The sequence below is a fragment of the Xenopus tropicalis genome, chromosome 3 (genome assembly GCF_000004195.4).
Source record: "Xenopus tropicalis strain Nigerian chromosome 3, UCB_Xtro_10.0, whole genome shotgun sequence".
Taxonomy (NCBI): Eukaryota; Metazoa; Chordata; class Amphibia; order Anura; family Pipidae; genus Xenopus; species Xenopus tropicalis.
Window position 1 is genome coordinate 129,511,891 of NC_030679.2, and position 22,130 is coordinate 129,534,020.

A 22,130-nucleotide genomic window follows, 5' to 3' on the forward strand; every position below is an offset into this window, starting at 1 on the left:
CCCGGCCCAAGGAAAGTCTCCCATAGGGCTCAATGGCACTCTGCAGCTCCAACCCGGCCCAAAGAAAGTCTCCCATAGGGCTCAATGGCACTCTGCAGCCCCAACCCGGCCCAAGGAAAGTCTCCCATAGGGCTCAATGGCACTCTGCAGCTCCAACCCGGCCCAAGGAAAGTCTCCCATAGGGCTCAATGGCACTCTGCAGCCTCAACCCGGCCCAAGGAAAGTCTCCCATAGGGCTCAATGGCACTCTGCAGCTCCAACCCGGCCCAAAGAAAGTCTCCCATAGGGCTCAATGGCACTCTGCAGCTCCAACCCGGCCCAAGGAAAGTCTCCCATAGGGCTCAATGGCACTCTGCAGCTCCAACCCGGCCCAAGGAAAGTCTCCAATAGGGCTCAATGGCACTCTGCAGCTCCAACCCGGCCCAAGGAAAGCCTCCCATAGGACTCAATGGCACTCTGCAGCTCCAACCCGGCCCAAGGAAAATCTCCCATAGGGCTCAATGGAACTCTGCAGCTCCAACCCGGCCCAAGGAAAATCTCCCATAGGGCTCAATGGAACTCTGCAGCTCCAACCCGGCCCAAGGAAAGTCTCCCATAGGGCTCAATGGCACTCTGCAGCTCCAACCCGGCCCAAGGAAAGTCTCCCATAGGGCTCAATGGCACTCTGCAGCTCCAACCCAGCCCAAGGAAAGTCTCCCATAGGACTCAATGGCACCCTGCAGCTCCAACCTGGCCCAAGAAAAGTCTCCCATAGGGCTCAATGGCACTCTGCAGCTCCAACCCGGCCCAAGGAAAATCTCCCATAGGGCTCAATGGAACTCTGCAGCTCCAACCCGGCCCAAGGAAAATCTCCCATAGGGCTCAATGGAACTCTGCAGCTCCAACCCGGCCCAAGGAAAGTCTCCCATAGGGCTCAATGGCACTCTGCAGCTCCAACCCGGCCCAAGGAAAGTCTCCCATAGGGCTCAATGGCACTCTGCAGCTCCAACCCGGCCCAAGGAAAGCCTCCCATAGGGCTCAATGGCACTCTGCAGCTCCAACCCGGCCCAAGGAAAGTCTCCCATAGGGCTCAATGGCACTCTGCAGCTCCAACCCGGCCCAAGGAAAGCCTCCCATAGGGCTCAATGGCACTCTGCAGCTCCAACCCGGCCCAAGGAAAATCTCCCATAGGGCTCAATGGCACTCTGCAGCTCCAACCTGGCCCAAGGAAAGCCTCCCATAGGGATCAATGGCACTCTGCAGCTCCAACCCGGCCCAAGGAAAGTCTCCCATAGGACTCAATGGCACCCTGCAGCTCCAACCTGGCCCAAGGAAAGTCTCCCATAGGACTCAATGGCACCCTGCAGCTCCAACCCGGCCCAAGGAAAGTCTCCCATAGGGCTCAATGGCACTCTGCAGCTCCAACCTGGCCCAAGGAAAGTCTCCCATAGGGCTCAATGGCACTCTGCAGCTCCAACACGGCCCAAGGAAAGTCTCCCATAGGACTCAATGGCACCCTGCAGCTCCAACCTGGCCCAAGAAAAGTCACCATACTGAAGCTTGAATGAATCCGAACGCTACGAAAAAATCGCAACATTTTGCGCAACTTTCGGAATGGCTACGAAAAAGGCGCGACTTTTCGCGCAAGTTTTAACGCTACAAAAAAATCGCCAGATTTTGCGCAACATTCGGAATGGCAACGAAAAAGTCGCGATAATTTTCCGAAAAATCGCCAAATACCGATCATTACGAAAAAAAACGCAATCGGACGCATTCGGCCCGTTCGTGAGTAAGTAAATGGGCCCCTAAGTGTTGGGTAATACTCATAGTGACCAATCAGAAGTTTGCTTTCTGTAGGTTTATTGTAATGATGCTAATTATTGGGTAATTCCCATGGCAACCAATCAGAAGTTTACTTTCTGTAGTTGAACTGTAATAAGGCTAAGTGTTGGGTAATAATCATAGCAACCAATCAGAAGTTTGCTTCCTGTAGTTTTATTGTAATGATGATAATTATTGGTTAATTCTCATGGCAACCAATCAGAAGTTTGCTTTTTGTAGTTTTACTGTACTGAGGCTAATTATTGGTTAATACTCATAGCAACCAGTCTGAAATTTGCTTTCTGTAGTTTTATTGTAATGATGCTAATTATTGGGTAATTCCCATGGCAACCAATCAGAAGTTTACTTTCTGTAGTTGAACTGTAATAAGGCAAAGTGTTGGGTAATACTCATAGTGACCAATCAGAAGTTTGCTTTCTGTAGTTTTATTGTAATGATGATAATTATTGGGTAATTCTCATGGCAACCAATCAGAAGTTTTTTTTTGTAGTTTTACTGTACTGAGGCTAATTATTGGGTAATACTCATAGCAACCAGTCAGAAATTTGCTTTCTGTAGTTTTATTGTAATGAGGTTAATTATCGGGTAATTCCCATGGCAACCAATCAGAAGTTTGCTTTTTGTAATTGTACTGTAATTTAGCTAAGTGTTGGGTAATACTCATAGCAACCAAAAAGAAGTTTGCTTTTTGTAGTTTTACTGTAACAAGAGTTAATTAGCAACCAACCAGCAGTTTGCTTTCTGTAGTTTTATTGTAATAAGGCTAATTATTGGGTTATATCCATGGTAACCAATCATAAGTATGCTCTTTGTAGTTTTATTGTATTGAGGCTAATTATTGGGTAATACTCATAGCAACCAATCATAAGTTTGCTTTCTGTAGTTTTACTGTAACATAACATAATTATTGTGTAATATTCACAGCAACCAATCCAGTTTGTTTTCTGTAGTTTTACTGCAATGAGGCTGATTAATGATTATTTGCTTTTGGTTAATGCTCCAAAGTAAACTTACTTTGGAGCTTAGGTTTGTAAATACCCCCATCCATTAGCTGGAAACAACAATAAAAAAAAAAAAATACGTGTTTGCGTTCTGTGACCTGTATAAAGCAGTGTGGCTTTACCTTAAAGGGGACTTGCACCCAAAAACTGCTTTTGCTAATTGGAAAAAATGTAATTCTTAATAACTTTGCAATTTTCCTAAATTTAAAAAACACGTTTGGGTGAACATCCCCTTTAAAGGAGTCATTGGAGTAGCCAATGACATAACTTCAAATACCCTTATAGGCCAAGCAGTTCTGTTATACTTCTGCACGCCCAATAGCCATAGGATGCCCTGCTGCCCGAGTATTTATCCAGCTGGAGCAGTGATGGTGTGAGACTACAGGTTTCTCTGCATTCAGTACAATGTGCTTCTCTTGGATATTTGGACCTGTCTGTACCTATACACGTGTAAACAAACTGTGAGGCAAGTTAAATGTCCTGACCTGCAGAAGGGACACTTGTTATTGGGCTTTGGGCTGGACAGGAAGGTTCTCTCCCTGTGTTGGAATGTACTGCACCTCATTCCTGGCTGCTGCTGTGATACACATCACTCTATCCACTTCCTTCTCTCTATTTATTCCCCTTTTTCATCATGTTTTCACTGTCTGCCCTTCTTACTGTCTCCTTTCTCCCAGTTTCATTCTGCCCCCAACCCACCCATCTCTGCTTTCCTTTCCCCTAACTGTCAGCCTTCTTACCATTCTCTTGGGCACATCTCCTCCACCATCCTTTTGAGGTCTGCACTTACCCAATCCCTGTAATGAGCTAATTGCTCTTTCTATATTTCCCTTGGTATTGCCACTTGCTCTGGCTCCTCACTTCCTCTGCTTTTAGCTTGGTCCCTCTCTCTCCCTTCCCCTATCATCTTACCTTTCTCCCATCCCTTGTCCTTTTCTTTCTCTCAAGTACATCTCACAGGCAATACTCCCCCCAACTGCTTATTGTTCTGCTTCTCCATGTCCCTTTCATTCTCATTTACCCCCTCTCTTTCACTATCCCAACCTGCCTTTCCTCACAACCAGCTCTACTCCCATCTACCTTCCTCTCTCTGCTACTCATCTCTTTCCCATCATCTTCCACTGTCTCCTCCTACCCTACCCCAGTGTAACCCTGCCTTGTGTGTCTGTGTGCTCTTGTTGGTTCATCACTTCACATTACTTTTTTGTCTCTCTTCTCCTGACCACCCACCCCCTACCCTTCACCTGCTTCATCCCCACCTCCGTCTCCCTTCTCTCTAGTACCGCTCTTCTCTTCACTAACTCTTCTATCACGATTTTCTTTCTCTTTTTCAGTCGGTCTTTAACCTTTCCAGCTCTATTTATCCTTCTTCTCTTCTTTTCTTTATCTGCCTGTTTCCTTCTCCAATTGATTATCCGTGTTCCTCTTGTTCCTGTCCAACCTGTCTACTACATTTTTTTATTTATTTTCTTCCCCTTAAATCTCATCCCTGCTAGCTATATTTGCTTGTCTTCCCTCACATACTATTGCTCCTTTCCCTCTCATATAACAAAGCACTGCTGGTTCCCCCCTTCACTCAATGTAGTACAAAGTCTTTTCTCATTTTCTGAGTGAAGTCTTGCAGTTTATGAACCTTCCCTGTACCTCTAATTACCCATTCTTTCTTTTCCTCCTCCCAGATTTTGCTCCCATTCTGACCTCGCTTCTAACTTTATTCTCTTCATTCCTTCCTTTTTTTCATCTTTCCTTCTTTGTTGTAATTATTTCCATGTGTAGCTTTTATTTCCCTCCATCCTGATGTCTATCACTCACTTCTCCTCTCTTTTGTGGCTTTCATGTATTCCCCTTCCTAGCCAGGCCAGTGTTGTGCATAGAGTTGCTCCTGTGTGCAGCAGGGAGGGGCAGTGTGGCAGAGCGACTGGCTGAATAATAACCATTACAGCGGCGAGGCAGCAGCAGCACATTTAGAAAGGCAGAGCACCTTCCCAAGATACCACACAACCTGCCCGAGGTGCAGTACCACCAATGTGTGGTAATGGTACCACAAAGAGAGGAATTCATACTGCAGGACTGAGGCACAGTGGCAAGTTTCTTGTGTTGGGTCAGTGCACATGGTGACTGTATATTTTGGGACTGTACTGTATGGGTATGTGTGTATTTGGGCTTTGTACTGGAATGGGAACAGAAGAGATGTAAGGATGCAGCTATGTGTGTGGGAACAGCAGAGGGAATTATTTATGGGGTTTTACATTAAAGGAGTGGTGAAATATTTGATGAGGAAAAGCCTAGAGGCGAATTAGGGGGCAGTTTCGGGGGAATGTTTATTGGCTACTTGGGATAACTCTTGCCCTCCAGACAGAGGGTGACCGGTGATATTAGGGTTTAGCAGTTATATCTTGTACTAAATATTTGGCTGACTGTTTACCTACATCTGTATGAAATGTAGACCATAATAATAGGCACTTGAACTCAGAGTCTAAAACAAAGTTATACCAACCAGAGGAGGGCTTCTATTTGGAGACAGGGCCAGATTAGTAGGTGGCAGTCAGTGACAGAGTAATATGGATACTATAGAGGGACAGAAGTTTCTGTAGAGTTGGGTCAAGGGTACAATCTGGAGGGAGCTTCAGGGCACCATATTAGATGTACAGCCCCCTATGGTTGTTTTTATTGGAACTTACTGGGCTGTGGGTCTCTATCTGTTGCTGAACTGCAACTCACAGCGATGATGGGAACTGTAGTTGGGTGACAGTTTGGAATCCCTGCTGTACCTGGGAGATAGTATGATGCCCCTGCGCATAGTTGTTTTTGTCTTGTTTTTCTCCTCTGTCCTTGGAACATATGACCTCATTACACATGTTATTGAGCACTTGTTTCCTTAACCTCGCGCCGTGATGTCACTTAAGGGGGTAACCTGCTGTATCATAACTTCCTCACTGCAAAATGCCTGCAGAGCCCGATTTTATTCATAGAGCGTTGCCCTATTAATCTCTCCCCGGCCGGATGTGTCAACATAACTCATTTAGCCCCCCTTGATCTGGGCTCCATCTCTCCCTTAGCCGCCCCCCTGCAGGCGATAGGGTCCCGCCATTGGGTTTCCACTTCACATGTTAAAGATGGGCTGGGTTGATTGTTGCCATGGAGATATGCTGTGCTGGGTGGGGTGCAACTGCTTGTGTGTGGTGATAAGGGAAACACACGGGCAATACGTCCATGACCACGTGTCACCCATAAATCCCCACGGACGTATCTATCCTGTTTATATAATCACACTTTCCCTTGCTGTGCATATCAGTTTTCAGTCAGATTATGAACATATTTTTCATATTGCGTCTAAAATGTCTTTCTGTGCCAGTCTCTAACAGTAACAGCGTCCATGTTTCCATTTTACCCTCTCCCCTAGTTCTATTGCTTATCTCTCCCTCCCACCGGCGCTGCAGCCAGTATAGTGCATAGGAAGCTGTGTCTGTATCTCGCTCCGTCCCAGCTCCGGGACAGGAACCAGCGGTGACCTGGGAAGTGGGTGCCATATAGGAACAGGGGGAACTAGGGTGGGAGTGAAAGGCACCCAGAGGTCACATCGTCGTACAGGTGGTACCCTGCCTATGCACTACTCTCTGCCTGTGCCCCTTGCTTCTTTCTTGATGTGTTTTTCCTATTGCAGCCATTGTGTCACTGCATTTTGCTTTGCATCTACATTTCCCCAGTGTTATAGATTCCCTGCACTTAGTGTGCATTGTGTAATATTCATTATATCGCATGGTGCTGTGTTCTCTTGTTTGCTGTATAGGTCGTAAAATGCATTTTATTGACCGAGACTGTTCTATCTCATAGTTTGGCAGTAAAGCTAGGCTCAGTAATATTAATATATATTAATTAGAAATCATCATGCAAGTATCTGTCAAAATGATCTTTTATTAATAATACATTGCTTTACAGAGATTGCTTCTCATTCACAGCAGTCCCTACCCCAGTGGAGGGCACAAGAGTTATAAGGGGTCATTTATAAATTGCTGGGCAGGGTGCAAAGTACAAAAAAATGCCAGCCACTGTGTCTTTTGCACATAGTGCCTTCCCATGACTTTTTTGAATTGCTGTTTCTGTGCCCAAAAAATGGAGTGTAGAGGCTTATGTGGGCCCCATGAATACAGCATTGCCTTTGGATGCATTCAGCAGCACACACATAGGCAGGCCTGGACTGGTAATCTGGGGATTCTGGCAAATGCCAGAGGGGCTGCTGTAAGATGCCATAGACACTATTAATTGGGCTGGTGGGGGCGCTGTTTGGGCCTCTGTGTACTTGAAATAGTAGGGCCTATTTTGAATTGCAGCCCTGGGTCATTGCTAACTAATCCTGCTAGGGGCACAGAATCTTGCAGTGATTTCAACAGTGGCTCCCTGATCTGACTTCAAGACAACTAGTCTCTGCCATAAAGCATGACACAACTGCTGCTTTGTGAGAGAATTAAGAGACAAAATAGATATATGATCTGTTCCTATATGATCTGACTGACTCCAGGCTCTGTTTATGTGTAGATGGGATGTATGTAGTGGAGTTGACTTTTTGCAAAGGGTATTGGCGCTACTCACACTGTGTCTTCTTGTAATTGGCCAGATAATCATCCAATCGTACAAGACGTTTGCCAAGCTTGGAAGATCACGGGATGCACAGCAATACCTGGACTGGTGAGACATGCAGGGATTAGTGTTCAACAAATGCGTTTCTCTTAAAAAGCTCAAATATCAGGTATTACATGGGTTCCCAATATTTGCCCATTTTTTCATTTTTTCTTAAGTGAATGGTCATGTGTCTGTGGGTGCTATCAGCAGGGCAGGGAGCAAAGTGCAACAAACACGGTGGCTTGTACCTGTTATTCCCACTTAGTAACATGTCTCACCATGAGTAAATTAATCTTTTAATTTAAGGCTCATTCAAATATTGATGGAGAAGGCTGAAAAACCCCACAGAGTGAAAACACAATGGGTGGTTAATACACTACATTGGGTGGTTGATACACTACATTGGGTGGTTGATACAGTCCTGTCCCAATGGGTCCATACAAGGCATCCCTGTGACCCAAGCAGTAATACAGGGACCAAGTGATCTGTTCAGAACCATTTGGCCCACCACTTAGTGTTCAAACAGGACAAAGATCTGCTGATTTGTCAGGATCATTGAACCAGGTAATTTTTCCTGTATAAGGGCAGCTTAAGGCAGGCCGGACACATCTCACTATTAACACAAGGCACCTCACAGAATTATTTTTTTTAAGAGTGTTGTGTATTAAAGACAAGTTATGTCTCCCCTAGCTTCAAAGTATAGTGCAAATGTCAGCATATTAGACTTTTAGATCTGGAATCCCAAAAAACTTCTTGAAGAATGATTATTGATCAGTGCTTTTCACAGTTTTTGTATTCCACCAACCCTTTGTGGTCAGCATTTGCACAGGTCTTCCCTTTCTTCTTCCCACATAACAAGGATATAAAAACATTGTTGTATTAGTTCAGAAGATATCTAGGATAGTAATGAAATGTCTACCTGGAATCTTACTCTGGTTATCAGGCTGAGATTCTGGTGCCTCCAAGGGGTCTTACCTACAGTTTGAAAAACCTATCTTGACCGTCATGTAGGATATGGCTAGAGCTTACAGATTCTTAGGTCTAGCAAAAGCAGCACATATTTCCTAGTAGTATTTTAATCTCCAAACTGTAACATACGATTGCCCACAGAATACCTAATTACTTTCATGGATCAGGGATGTAAGCTGGCCATACATGAGCTGGTCTAAGCTGCCAACTTGATCTAAAGATGTAGAAGTGGCAGCTTAGATTGGCTCATGTTTGGCCAGCTTTCATCACTGTGCTCCTTGGTCTTGACTGTAGGCCTCCAAACAGCCTGTTTGATCACTATCTGCAAAAAGATCTCCATTGGGCAGATTGGGCGAGGACTGCATAGACGCATTGGTCTCTGTAGGCCCTCAGTATCATCCAAGCTTTGGCTCATATTCACAACCCCTAACATGTGGACGGTGACCATGCCAAGCAAGCAGATCTCAAGGATTATGGTCGGCATAACCGTAAAAAATCCAGAGAGGCTGGTGCAGGCAGAGCATCACGCACACAGTGCCTGGGATATGTTAAATGCAGCTTCTGACCACCTTGTTCTTTCCATTCAGATCCCCGGGACATACACAGAACACTGACACACAACGGCTGAATGGAAAAAATTCCTAAGGTAATGTAGCTATGCGGAAATATTGCAACCTGTGCATTATGGGGACAAAAAAGTCATGCCTACGACAAAGGTGACTAACGAATTCATCATTAAAGTAGTAACAATAAGGTCTATGGTACACATTGCAGTTTTGGGTAATTTGCCATCACATGTTTTGCCTGCTCTGAATCACCCAAATTGCCTATTTCTTGGCAATGGTAATTATGTGAAAACAGCATTTCTCACCTGAAAAGAATGATATATAAGTGCTGCAAGAATATGCCATATATTTAACAGTATCTCATTATTAGTTTCTACTAATAATGGTTTCCAAACCAATGCTCCATTGGCAGCTGCTGTATATACAGCTCCTCCATTATATATTTGGCAGTGTTATATTTTGTGCTTTTAAGGTGTAGCTTAAAGTTGCTCAGTTGCATCAGTGGTTTAGTCCATTTGTGCTGCGTTGCTACACAGATGGCGCCACAATGAAACGGCACGAAATAAAATTTCTTATGTTTTACTCAATACAATCAAATAAGCTAGGGGTCATTTATCAATGGGGGTAAGGTGCAAAGTGCAAAAAACAGGCCCAAAATGCACCTGCTCCCCCCCAAGAAGCACAAAATGAAGAAGAATGAAAATGAGTGGCACTCCAGGACCAATGAGGGGCTTTACCAGCTGTACAGGGAACCCTCGATCTCCATTGAGATCAGTGGTTCAGGTCTCCATTGGGCCGGCTACCTTGAGCCCATGGTGGACGAAAGAGAAGTGAAGGCTATTTAAATGCAAAGCCATTTGGGATAATTTTAGGACATCAAAAAAAAAGTTGTCTGGATAGTTTGGGAGAGGAGCTATGGAAGCTGGGAATGTGGGGATGTAGATGTTGAGCCTTAGACTACACCAAATGGATAGAAGTAGTGCAGCAGGCCAAGGCTATCCATGAACTGTTGTGCCACTAGTATAGGACTGATATCTTTGGATGCCACCTTAGTTGTATCATAAGGGGTGGTACATGAACAGTATGTTGGAGTCCCCTTGCATGCCTCTTCCTTACACATCATTTATGGTATTATATAATGGCTGCTCAGGGCAGGGCTTCTTGTGCCAGACGCACTAAACATTAGTATATTAACCCTGCTAGCACACCTAGCAACGAATTATTAAGGTGTGTAAAAAGTTAATTGTTCCATAAATAAAAACACTAATAAATAGTTTGTATTTACAGGCACCCCAGACATCTCCCGGCAGTGTTGTCTCTTTAAGAGGGCCCAGCGCGCCAGGGTCTCCCTCTTCCATCACTGTGAGTTAATCATCCTTATGTTATTTCTTTGGAACAGGTTGTTCTTTAGTTCTACAAATGGCTCTGTATACATCATGGTTTTTATTTAATTTGGCTTTGTACATATTGTTTTTTAGAAAACTGGTCCACAATGGTGGGAAAATGGCTAGCTCTTCTTTGACTGATAGGTTCTCAAACCTGTTCTAAGTCCCCAACCACAGAGCATGTCTTATATATGTCCTCAAAGCAGTACAAGTAAAGGCATAACTGCATGGGTAAAAGGGGCAGATCCACCAGGGCTACTGAATGACCCACCTTTACTGCTCTGAGGATATCAATAAAACATGGAACCTGAACGCAGGTTTGAGAACCAAAGTTATAGAATCCACATCCTGCTGCTCTAATTACACCCATGTGCTTTATTATTTCTATTTTCCTTCCAGGCTCGGATGGATAGTCGGGTTCTGGGGTATAAGGATCTGGCTGCCCTCCCTCGTGATAAGGCCATTTTAGATATTGAGCGTCCAGACCTGATGATATATGAACCACATTTCACCTACACTGTTTTAGAGAACACAGAAACTCTACGTAGCCGAGAGGTAAATAATGACTATTCTGTGTCTGACCTCTGAAACCTAGACCTTTGCTATTCTGGGTTTAAGTCTGCTGATTATTTTAGCCCACAACAATTGTATTTAATTATTGTGTCATTGGTCAGTGACTGGTCAACATTTTATGATGTTTGTGCTTTATGCCATCTTGCCTAAAGAGCTCATCATTACATCTGACTTATATTATTAATCAAGCTGACAAAAGCTGCCCACTTGGTCCCTCCAGACCAAGTTGGCAACTTAATGGCCTGATTTATATCTGAGCAAAAAATTTCCAGATATCTATCAAGCATGTTTGAAAATTCCATCGGACCAAGAACATATTGGTGTATAATCATCTGATGGGCACCATAGTCCCACAAGATTCACTCTGCCATTTAAAATGTTATTCTTGAACAAACAAATGTATTTTTTTAGCTGTAATATTGGTGTGTAGGTGCCATCTACATGTAACTGGAGGAGTCCCAACCTGGACTTGGATTTCTTACTATTAAGTGCTATTCTGATACCTACTAGGAGCTGCTATCTAGCGCAGCAGTAAAGTGTGACTGAAGTTTATCAGAGCGCAAGTCACATGACTGTGTCACCCTGGGTAGCCCCATGTGAAATATTAAAAAATCTGCACTTTTAAAGGAGACATATCCTATAAAAATGATGAATGTACCAGGGAATTATACTCCTCTAGATATAGAAGGATTGGGCTTAAAAAGTTGTGTTTCTGACTGATTTATTGAGAAATTCCCCCCAAACCCCACTAGCCCCGCCCATCTGTCCCACTTCCTGCTGGCTGAATTCTCTGGATGAGCTGGGGAGCCGGCGGCCCTCCGTACCCTGCACTGTAGGGTAGGAACCAATCAGCAGCTAGGCTGACCTGATAGGGAACTGAAGCCTGTCTGTGCTTGTGTGAGTGCAGGGCTGTGATTGGCTCTCCCCCTCCTACTGTGCTTCTGGCAGGGACCGTTAGGACACGCCCACTCTCCATTTCACACTAGACAGAGAAGTGAGAGGATCTATAGGGAGCTCCAATAAAGGGGCCATTTTTACAGATAGGGTTAATTTTTAGCCCAAAGGGAAACCAGCACCGTATATTATTCATAATTGCCTACAAAATTAGCCATTTTTCCCATTTATCCAATATGTCTCCTTTAAAAAAATGGATTCCAGTGCAGGATTCTGCTGGAGAAGCTCTATTAACTGATGCGTTTTGAAAAGTAACTAGCTCATCTTTACTCATATTCTGTTGTCTCTTCTGTTCAATTTTTTTTCTGTTAAGGCCTCTCCTAGTTTTATGGAATTTTTATTGTTCGTTTATTATGATTTTGCTTGTGAGCAATAGAGGTCATATATGAAGGCGACAGCTCTAAAAACAGTAACAATGCCAACTTTCTGTCAGTAATACCCATGATGTCCTCAGCTGGCTGGATTCACATATTTATGTTAGTGGGGGAAAAACTTGCAATACAAACTCATAGTTCCACTATATGTAATCATTCACCCATGTATAACAATCAGAGATGAGATGTTTACTATGGTTAATTTTAAGTATTAAGTATAACCATGCACTAAGTCTAAGCAGCGCCATATGTATAGCCTTTTCCAAATCCTCCTCTACTCTGTAGATATATATGTATACATTTTGTCTCCAAAGTGATGTTCTGTTTGAGTTATTGATGCAAAATATGGGCAACTATATATAGGATCCATGCACCAGTCTAAGGGCCTTGTGTATGGCAAAATTTAGGTTACATTCGTTATCGTAGTGTATCTTGACCAAACAAACCAAGTCAGTATTAAACTTTGTGAATTGGTGGTGTGACAAACATTTTCAATCAGCCATCATAGACATCTCCTGTGAGAGAAACAAAGAAATACATTTGGAACATGTACACTACATGGCCAGGGGTATAGGGACATCTAAATGTCTTACTCACTGCTGAGTTCCAAAGTGTCTCCAAAAGCAATGTCAGCGCCATTTGTAGGGAGAATGCACCATCTAAAAGTCTGGCTTTGGCAGATGCCAGGAGAAGGATACCTGACTGAATGCATAATGCCAACTACAAAATCTAGTGGAGAAGGAATAATAGTCTGAGGCTTTTTAACATGTTCTGTGCTAGGCCCCTGGGTCCTTTGAAGCTGACCTTAAGGCTACAGTGCACAATTAAATTTTTGACACTTCTATGCTTCCTAATGGGCTTGCTTAGATGGGAGTGGAAAAGCCTGACCTCAACCCAACTAACCACCTGTGGGATGAATTGGAATGCTGACTGCAACCATATCTGATCCCCTACATCACTGTCCAACCTTACTATTGGCCATGTGGCAGAAAAGTAGAAGCTCTTATAGCAGCAAAGGGAGCACCAACTTCTTATGAAGATGTTGGACAAGAAATACATTCTGGTTACTTTTGGCCATATAGTGTGAGCAGCAGCCAGTGCTTGCCTTCTTCTGTTTCACCCACCTTTGTAGGAAAACAAAAAGCAGGAAGATCAACATGGAACTTAGCATGAACAGCTTGCTGAATGGTTTGAATTAGTCTTGTAGAACTTCTCCCATCACATCAATGTAGCAAGGATCCATTAGTTTGAATTGCTCCCTTCCCTTAATTGCAGGGAAGAAGGGTAAAATTTGGGTTTGGGGAGGCCAAGCTTTGCACTGGAGAATTAATGAATATATATGAATATATAGTGGTTGATCTCAATGTCTTGTATGCATTTATGTATAATTTACATATTGTATTTCTGAATCCTTCCTAGAGTGCACAATATGTTTTTATGTGTTTACGTTAATTTTGCAAGTCATGAAAGTGTGTTATCTAAAGCTCAAGTAAAAACTACAGCTCTGACTCTCATTAGAAGGGAGCAGTAAAGTAGATGAGAAGCAGGGGGTGTTAGGGTTGGCTACCTTCACTGGCATTTGGCACAGATACACCCCTGCTTCTTGTTTGCTTTGCCTTAAAGGAATACTGTCATGGGAAAACATGTTTTTTTCAAAACACATCAGTTAATAGAGCTTCTCCAGCAGGATCCTGCATTGACATCCGTTATTAAAAAACACAGATTATTTTATATCTAATTTTGAAATTTCACATAGGACTAGCAATATTCTTCATTTCCCAGGGTGCCACAGCCATGTGACCTGTGCTCTGATAAAATTCAGTCACACTTTACTGCTGCGCTGCAAGTTGGAGTGATATCCCCCCCTCCCAACAGCCGATCAGCAGAACAATGGGAAGGGAGCAAGATAGCAGCTCCCAGTAGGTATCAGAATAGTAAGAAATCCAAGTCCGGCTTGGGACTCCTCCAGTTACATGGGAGTAGGAGAAACAATAGGTTAGCTGAAAGCAGTTCTAATGTGTAGCGCTGGCTCCTTCTGAAAGCTCAGACTCAGGCACAATGCACTGAGATGGCGCCTACACACCAATATTACAGCTAAAAAAATACATTTTTTGGTTCAAGAATAAAATGTTAAATGGTAGAGTGAATTATTTGCTATGTAAACAGTGTCACTGAGAAATAAAAAGTATACCGTAAAAAGTGACAGTAAAGGGACAGTATCCCATTAAGATCCTAGATCTGTAGTGTTTATTCCCTAATCTAATAAACCAGAGATATCTGCATTAATATAGCTGATCACGTTAACTCTTCATTAACTTTGTTGGTTCTTTTGCAGCGTTCCCTGTCACCCAAGTCCATTACACCACCTCCATCCCCTGAGGTAACTGATAACTGTACAGGTATTACAGGGGCACTGGGAGCAGAGTAAAATGAGATACATGATAATAATAGTTATATCTGTTTTTAATTTGCTAGGTTGCAGCACTTTGGGCTGAGACCAAATCTACGGCGAGTGGCCCAGTTGCGCATGGAGCTCGTGGGGGAACCAGCTCACCAAGAGGAGGGGTCCAACATTTCCACTGCCCAGGTAGGAAAATGGAAGCCAAAGCACTCAAATATAGTTGTATGTCAAGTTGTGCAGAATAATACCTTTGGAAGACAAGTCTCATTGTGCATCAGTTTTCCATTTTTATGGTAGCACATCTATAGGAGCTAATACCAATAATTTGTTGCTTCCTTCATTTCTCTTCTATTAATGATAAACATTCATGGCATCCTCTCTTTATTTTGTATTCCACTTGTATGTTTTATCTTTCCAGAGTTGTCTCAGGCTGAGCCTAATTTATATAAGAAGCCACCAATCTACAGACTGAAAGGTGAGGATCTCTAAGAAGCTCTAACACAACCCCATTCACCTGTCATGATACCCCCATCTCTGCCAGCAAGAATAGTTTCACTTACAAATCTAAGTGGGTTTTATTACATTTTTATGGAAAGAATATATTATTTTAGAGCCTAGACATACGCCAGGCTTTTAGTTGATATCAATCATTCTCTCCCAAACAGCCTCACTTCTTCAGGTGGTGTTTCTTTTGAGAGTTTTCCTGGTTTAATCCCTTTTTGCCCAGTCACCTGTCTCTGTCTGTCAGTAATTTGCAGTAGAAACTAATTTACCAGCTCCATTCCATTGAAATGCATAGAAGGCATAGTCCTTAATTATCATTTGAATCAATGGAGCAGGGAGTGCAGCAGGGGCAGAATAGGGGCAGGGACAGGGTGTGACTGCCCAGATCACTCTGGATCCAAATTGACATTTCTGCCATTGTGATGGTCTGTCAATTGCATTGTTAGCCTACAGACCTTAATGCTAATTTTCATCATGTCTCAGAATCAGGAATCCTACATAGACAGTCCGATGACCCCATCGTCGAATCATCAAAGTTTCCAGCTGCAAAACCACCCGACCCCAACCAGCCTGCAAAGATTGAGACAGACTACTGGCCGTGCCCACCTTCCTTGGCAGTAGTAGGTATGAACTTGAAATGCACACTTGCTCACTGCCATGATTTTTATGGTATACTTTTTATTTCTAAATTATACTGTCTACATAGTTACATAGTTACATAGGGTTGAAAAAAGACCAGTGTCCATCAAGTTCAACCCATCCAAGTAAACCCAGCACACCTAACCCACACCTACCAATATATACACTCACATACATACACTATATATACAACCACTAGTACTAACTGTAGATATTAGTATCACAATAGCCTTGGATATTCTGATTGATCAAGAACTCATCCAGGCCCCTCTTAAAGGCATTAACAGAATCTGCCATTACCACATCACTAGGAAGGGCATTCCACAGCCTCACTGCCCTCACCGTGAAAAACCCCCTACGCTGCTTCAAATGGAAGCTCCGTTCCTCTAATCTAAAGGGGTGACCTCTGGTGCGTTGATTGTTTTTATGGGAAAAAAGAACATCCCCCAACTGCCTATAATCCCCTCTAATGTACTTGTACAGAGTAATCATGTCCCCTCGCAAGCGCCTCTTTTCCAGAGAAAACAACCTCAACCTCGACAGTCTCACCTCATAGTTAAATCTTCCATCCCCTTTACCAGTTTAGTTGCAGTCTCTGCACTTTCTCCAGCTCATTAATATCCTTCTTAAGGACTGGAGCCCAAAACTGCACTGCATACTCAAGGTGAGGCCTTACCAGGGACCTATAAAGGGGCAAAATTATGTTCTCATCCCTTGAGTCAATGCCCTTTTTTATACAAGACAGCACTTTATTTGCTTTAGTAGCCACAGAATGACACTGCCTGGAATTAGACAACTTGTTATCAACAAAAACCCCTAGATCCTTCTCCATTAAGGAAACCCCCAACACACTACCATTCAGTAGATAGTTTGCGTTTATATTATTTCTACCAAAATGCATAACTTTGCACTTATCAACAAAGCAAAAATAGAAACAGTACTGTCTATGCCCACCTCCAGGTCATTAATAAACAAGTTAAAAAGCAAAGGACCAAGGACTGACCCCTGCGGTACTCCACTAACCACACTGGTCCAATTAGAAAATGTTCCATTTACCCCACTCTTTGTACTCTATCCTTCAGCCAGTTCTCTATCCAATTACAAATATTATGTTCTAGGCCAATATTCCTTAATATGATCATTAACCTTCTGTGAGATACTGTATCAAACGCTTTAGCAAAGTCCAAGTAGATGACATCAACTGCCATTCCAGCATCAAGGTTCCTGCTCACCTCCTCATAAAAGGCAATTAAATTAGTCTGGCAAGATCTGTTACACATAAAACCATGCTGGCACAAACTAATAGTATTGTGAACTGCAATGTATTCAAGTACCCTATCCCTTATTACCCCTTCCAAAAGTTTTCCTACTACTGATGTCAGACTAACAGGCCTATAGTTTTCAGGCTGAGAACGGGATCCCTTTTTAAATAACGGCACCACATTAGCAATCCGCCAGTCTCTCGGCACCATGCCAGACCTCAATGAATCCTGAAAAATTAAGTGAAGAGGTTTGGCAATCACAGCGCTCAGCTCATTTAATACCCTGGGATGAATCCCATCCGGCCCTGGACCTTTGTTTACCTTTACATGTTCAAGTCTCTTTTGAATTTCCTCCCGAGTGACCCACGCGTCAGTAGCTAAATTACTAGAACTGAGCATATTACAAGGGAAGCCTTCATTATCTGGCTCCTCAGATGTATAGACAGATGAAAAATAAGAGTTCAAAATTTCAGCTTTTTCCCCGTTCTCATCAACCAACGTACCCCCCCTTGATAATAAGGTTCCCACCCCTTCTTGCTTCATTTTTTTACTATTCACATAATTAAAAAATAATTTTGGATTCTTTTTACTCCTAGCTGCAATATCCCTTTCCATTTCTATTTTAGCTTGCTTGATAGCTTTTTTGCTGCTTTATTTGCTTCCTTGTACCTGATGAAAGTTTCCGCTGTCCCAGCTAACTTGAATGCCCTAAAAGCACGTTTTTTCTTACCAACCTCGACAATAACACTTTTATTCAGCCATAAAGGTTTTGCTTTGCGATGCCTCTCCTTGCTTACAAGGGGAATATACTGTTGTGTATACCTACAAAGCAATGTTTTAAAGATGTTCCATTTTCCTTCTGTGTCTAACCCCATAAAAAGCCTTTCCCAGTTGACACATTGCAGAGATGCCCTTATACTGGCAAAGTCTGCACGTCTAAAATTGAGTGTTTTAGTTACTCCCTTATAGCGCTGTCTCTGCAGCATTATCTCAAAGGAGACCATGTTGTGATCACTGTTCCCCAGATGCTCACCCACACAAATGTTAGAGATAAGTTCAGTATTATTAGATATTACCAGGTCCAAAATAGACTCATTCCTAGTAGGTTCTTGAACCGCCTGAAATAAAAAGTTGTCATTTAGCATATTTACAAACCTACTAGATTTTTCTGACTTAGCCCCCCCATTACTCCAGTCAATGTCCGGATAATTAAATTCCCCCATAATAACAACTTGACCCAATTTTGAAGCCTCCTCCATTTGCAACAATAGCTGGGCCTCATCCCCCTCATCTATACGGGGTGGTTTATAACATACACCAATGATTATTTTCTTTGTGACCTTCAGCCCTACAGAAATTTCTACCCAAAGAGATTCGACGTTTTCATTGGTAATGTCTTTATTACATGGCTTTAAGTCTGACTTTACATAAAGACAAACCCCTCCAGCCTTTTTAATCTCTCTGTCCCTCCTAAAAAGTGTATAACTATTTAAATTCACAGCCCAGTCGCATTTATCATCCCACCAGGTCTCAGTGATACCAATTAAGTCATAATTTTCAATACATGCAATAGCTTGCAGCTCCCCTAATTTACCCGACAAGCTTCGCGCATTAGCCAGCATGCAGCGGAGATTACTACTTCTCCCTCTGATGTTTACATTAGCTAATGGAGAATTAAAGCTAAGGCTCCTTATCTGATAAACTATATGCCCCCCTCACTCCTCCCCCACAACCCTTTGCTAGTCCCCCTACCCCGTCTACACTAATTTTCCCATAGAATTCTAGCTCACCCACCCCCCCCTTGTCTAGTTTAAACACTCCTCCAACCTCTTAACCATTCTCTCCCCTAGCACAGTAGACCCCCTTCCATTGAGGTGCAATCCGTCAGGGCTGTATAGATTGTACCGCAAGGAAAAGTCAGCCCAGTGCTCTAGGAACCCAAACCCTTCCTTCCTACACCAAGACTTTAGCCACGCATTTAGCTCCCTAAGCTCCCGCTGTCTCCCTAAACTAGCACGCGGCACCGGCAAAATTTCCGAAAAAATGACATTGGAGGACCTTTGCTTAATCTTAGGGCCTAGATCCCTGAACTCACTCTTTAAGGTCCCCCACCTACCATTCATTTTGTCGTTAGTACCGATATGTACCAAGACAGCCGGGTCATGCCCAGCCCCTCCCAATAATGTGTCAACCCGATCAACCACATGCCGAACCCTGGCACCAAGAAGACAGCAAACTGTCCGGTTGAAGCGATCCGCTTGACAGATTACCCTGTCCACTTTCCTAATGATCGAATCCCCTATAACCACCATCTGTTTAGGCCTAGCTCTGCTCTCCTCCCCACCACTACTAGAGAAACTGGTCTCCCGGCTGTTAGAGAGATCAGCCTCATCAAGAACCGCCAGTCCAGAGTTCACACTCCCATCTTCTTCACACAATCTGGCAAATCTGTTGGGATGCGCAAACCCTGGAGCAGCCTCCCTTTTCCTTTTCCCCACACTAGATTTTCTAACTGTCACCCAGCTTACTGCCCTATCATCCTTTCCTTGCTCCCCTCCCCCCATACTATCTGACCCCACTAGTTCTTGTTCAGTTAGCAAGAGACCCCTCTCAAGATTGTTGATTGAACGCAGTGTTGCAACGTGTTCCTCTAGGACTCTAACGCGAGCCTCTAAAGTGGCAACTCGCTCACATCCACAACAGAGGTATGCACCTTGGAACTGTTGTTCCACAACTGCATACATGCGGCAGGCTGTGCACTGTGTCAGACCTTCAATGTTGCTACCACTCATTCTCCCAGTTACAAGAACAGTTAAACAAAAATAGGTGTAAGGACTTGTAGTAAATATCTTGTTTTACCTTGTTTTTAACTCCCTGAGTTTATAACTCCACTTACAGAGCCCCCACTAACTCCCTGAGTTTATAACTCCACTTACAGAGCCCCCACTAACTCCCTGAGTTTATAACTCCACTTAGAGAGCCCCCACTTACAGAGCCCCTACCACCAGAGCAAGCTCCACTGGAGTGCCTGTGGTTCTATTTATGCAGTCTGTAAAGGTGAACTAATCAAACCCCACCCTCCTCAAGCTGAGGATAATTACAAGGGAATGTAACCTGCTGTAAGCCTATGGATCCCACAAACTTTGTAAATTAGCTCCAAAAACAACAATTACTTATGAAAAAAAAATAAAACCCAACAGTTAAAAAAACACAATGGTTTTGATAAAGTTAATAAAGAATACTTATCCCTTTTTAGTTGAAATGAAAGCAAGTTGATTCAACCAGCCACCAGCCTGTTAGTAAGCCACTCTGCCATTTAAAATGTTATTCTTGAACAAACAAATGTATTATTTTAGCTGTAATATTGGTGTGTAGGCGCCATCTCAGTGCATTGTGCCTGAGTCTGAGCTTTCAGAAGGAGCCAGCGCTACACATTAGAACTGCTTTCAGCTAACCTATTGTTTCTCCTACTCCCATGTAACTGGAGGAGTCCCAAGCCGGACTTGGATTTCTTACTATTGAGTGCTATTCTGATACCTACTGGGAGCTGCTATCTTGCTCCCTTCCCATTGTTCTGCTGATCAACTGCTGGGAGGGGGGGATATCACTCCAACTTGCAGCGCAGCAGTAAAGTGTGACTGAAGTTTATCAAAGCACAGGTCACATGGCTGTTGCACCCGGGGAAATGAAGAATATGGCTAGCCCCATGTGACATTTCAAATTAAATTTAAAAAAAAAAATTGTTGTGTTTTTGAATAAAACAGAATACAATGCAGGATTCTGCTGGAGAAGCTCTATTAACTGATGGGTTTTGAAAAAACATGTTTTCACTCCACCACATGTACCATAGACTTAAAAGGGTTTTGGGACTTGATGCTATCAGCTTTGTTTAGATACAAAATAAGAATCATTGGTCACAGACAGAGAGAGTATGCTTTACATTGCTTTTCCTGGCCCATAGACATTAAAGCGATGCTGAAAACCCCATGGGAGGGCCCCCTCCCCACCTGAGCTGCCCAAGAGCAGGAAGCAGATAGACTCAGAGATGATATAAATAATAGGCTGATTAGATTCACTTACCCTTCAGGTGGTTCCTAGTGCAGATAATCAGATGGGTCCAGATTTAATCCAATGTGGGCTTACTCCCCTAGCCACCATTAGTGTGACATCTTTCTTATTTCATTTAAACAGGAAAAACACAGCAGAGTCCTCTGACACAGCATATTGTTAATAACTGGCACAACGCATCTCTGCACATACTGAATATAACACAGAGGGGCTCATTTATGAACACTAGGCACATTTTCACCTGGGCAGCAACCCCTGGCAACCAGTCAGACTTTTGCATTCACTGTTCTTGCAGCTGGCTGAAAAAATCTGGTTATTAATGGAGCTGATGGTGCTTCTTTTTGGTCATTTATTAATCCTTTCCTTGTCATTAAAGGGCTGAAGGATACTTTCACCTATTGGTGGTTACTGCCTATTACTGAATGATACAGCTGGCTATTATGTAACAGTGAGCATCTCTGGGTATGTCCCTGCTAATCCCTGTCATTTACCTTTAGAGTCCGAGAGACGTCGTTCGAAGTCCAAAAGTGGCGATGAAGAGAGTGAAGAAGGAGAGGATGTGAAAGACCTACTGAACATGAAGCTAAACAAGGTATAGAAGGTTAGGAGGCCACAGTATGATGGTGTATGAATGTATACATCAAATTTCACTGACCTTATCTGTTCCTTCCCCTGCTCTTATCTTTTTTTCTTTACTTCATCACCTGTTTCCTTTGCCTTCCTCTTCTTCACCCGCACCCTCCCACATGCCCCTCCACTCCATTTGCCTTGCCCCCCTGCCTGTGATCGCACTCACAGATCCAGTCTAATCTGGGAAAACTCATTATGAAAGAAGAAATGCAGAAAGGTGGCACCCCAAAGAGGAAGACTCGCTCCCTGCCTGACCGGACACCAATCTATACACGTATGTGTTGGTTTATTTAATACCTCTAAGGGCAATAGCACACAGAGGGGCTTGGGGCATTGTCACTTTATTACTCTTGTCACTTTATT

At 43.3% G+C, this 22,130-nt stretch overlaps 1 protein-coding gene across 15 annotated transcripts in view; it reads left to right on the forward strand.

Moving 5' to 3' along the window:
• Positions 1 to 22,130, forward strand: part of dmtn (dematin actin binding protein) — a 34,454-nt gene that overhangs the window by 6,725 nt on the left and 5,599 nt on the right. For 4 of the 15 annotated variants that reach the window (XM_012958961.2, XM_012958959.3, XM_012958962.2 and 1 more), the window contains exons 2-11: positions 7,438 to 7,569; positions 8,999 to 9,057; positions 10,265 to 10,339; positions 10,762 to 10,917; positions 14,599 to 14,643; positions 14,739 to 14,850; positions 15,083 to 15,139; positions 15,652 to 15,792; positions 21,635 to 21,729; positions 21,936 to 22,041. In XM_012958961.2, coding sequence (XP_012814415.1) covers positions 9,040 to 9,057; positions 10,265 to 10,339; positions 10,762 to 10,917; positions 14,599 to 14,643; positions 14,739 to 14,850; positions 15,083 to 15,139; positions 15,652 to 15,792; positions 21,635 to 21,729; positions 21,936 to 22,041 — 805 coding nt within the window. In that variant the 5' untranslated portion in view covers positions 7,438 to 7,569; positions 8,999 to 9,039. 15 annotated transcript variants of the gene reach the window in all.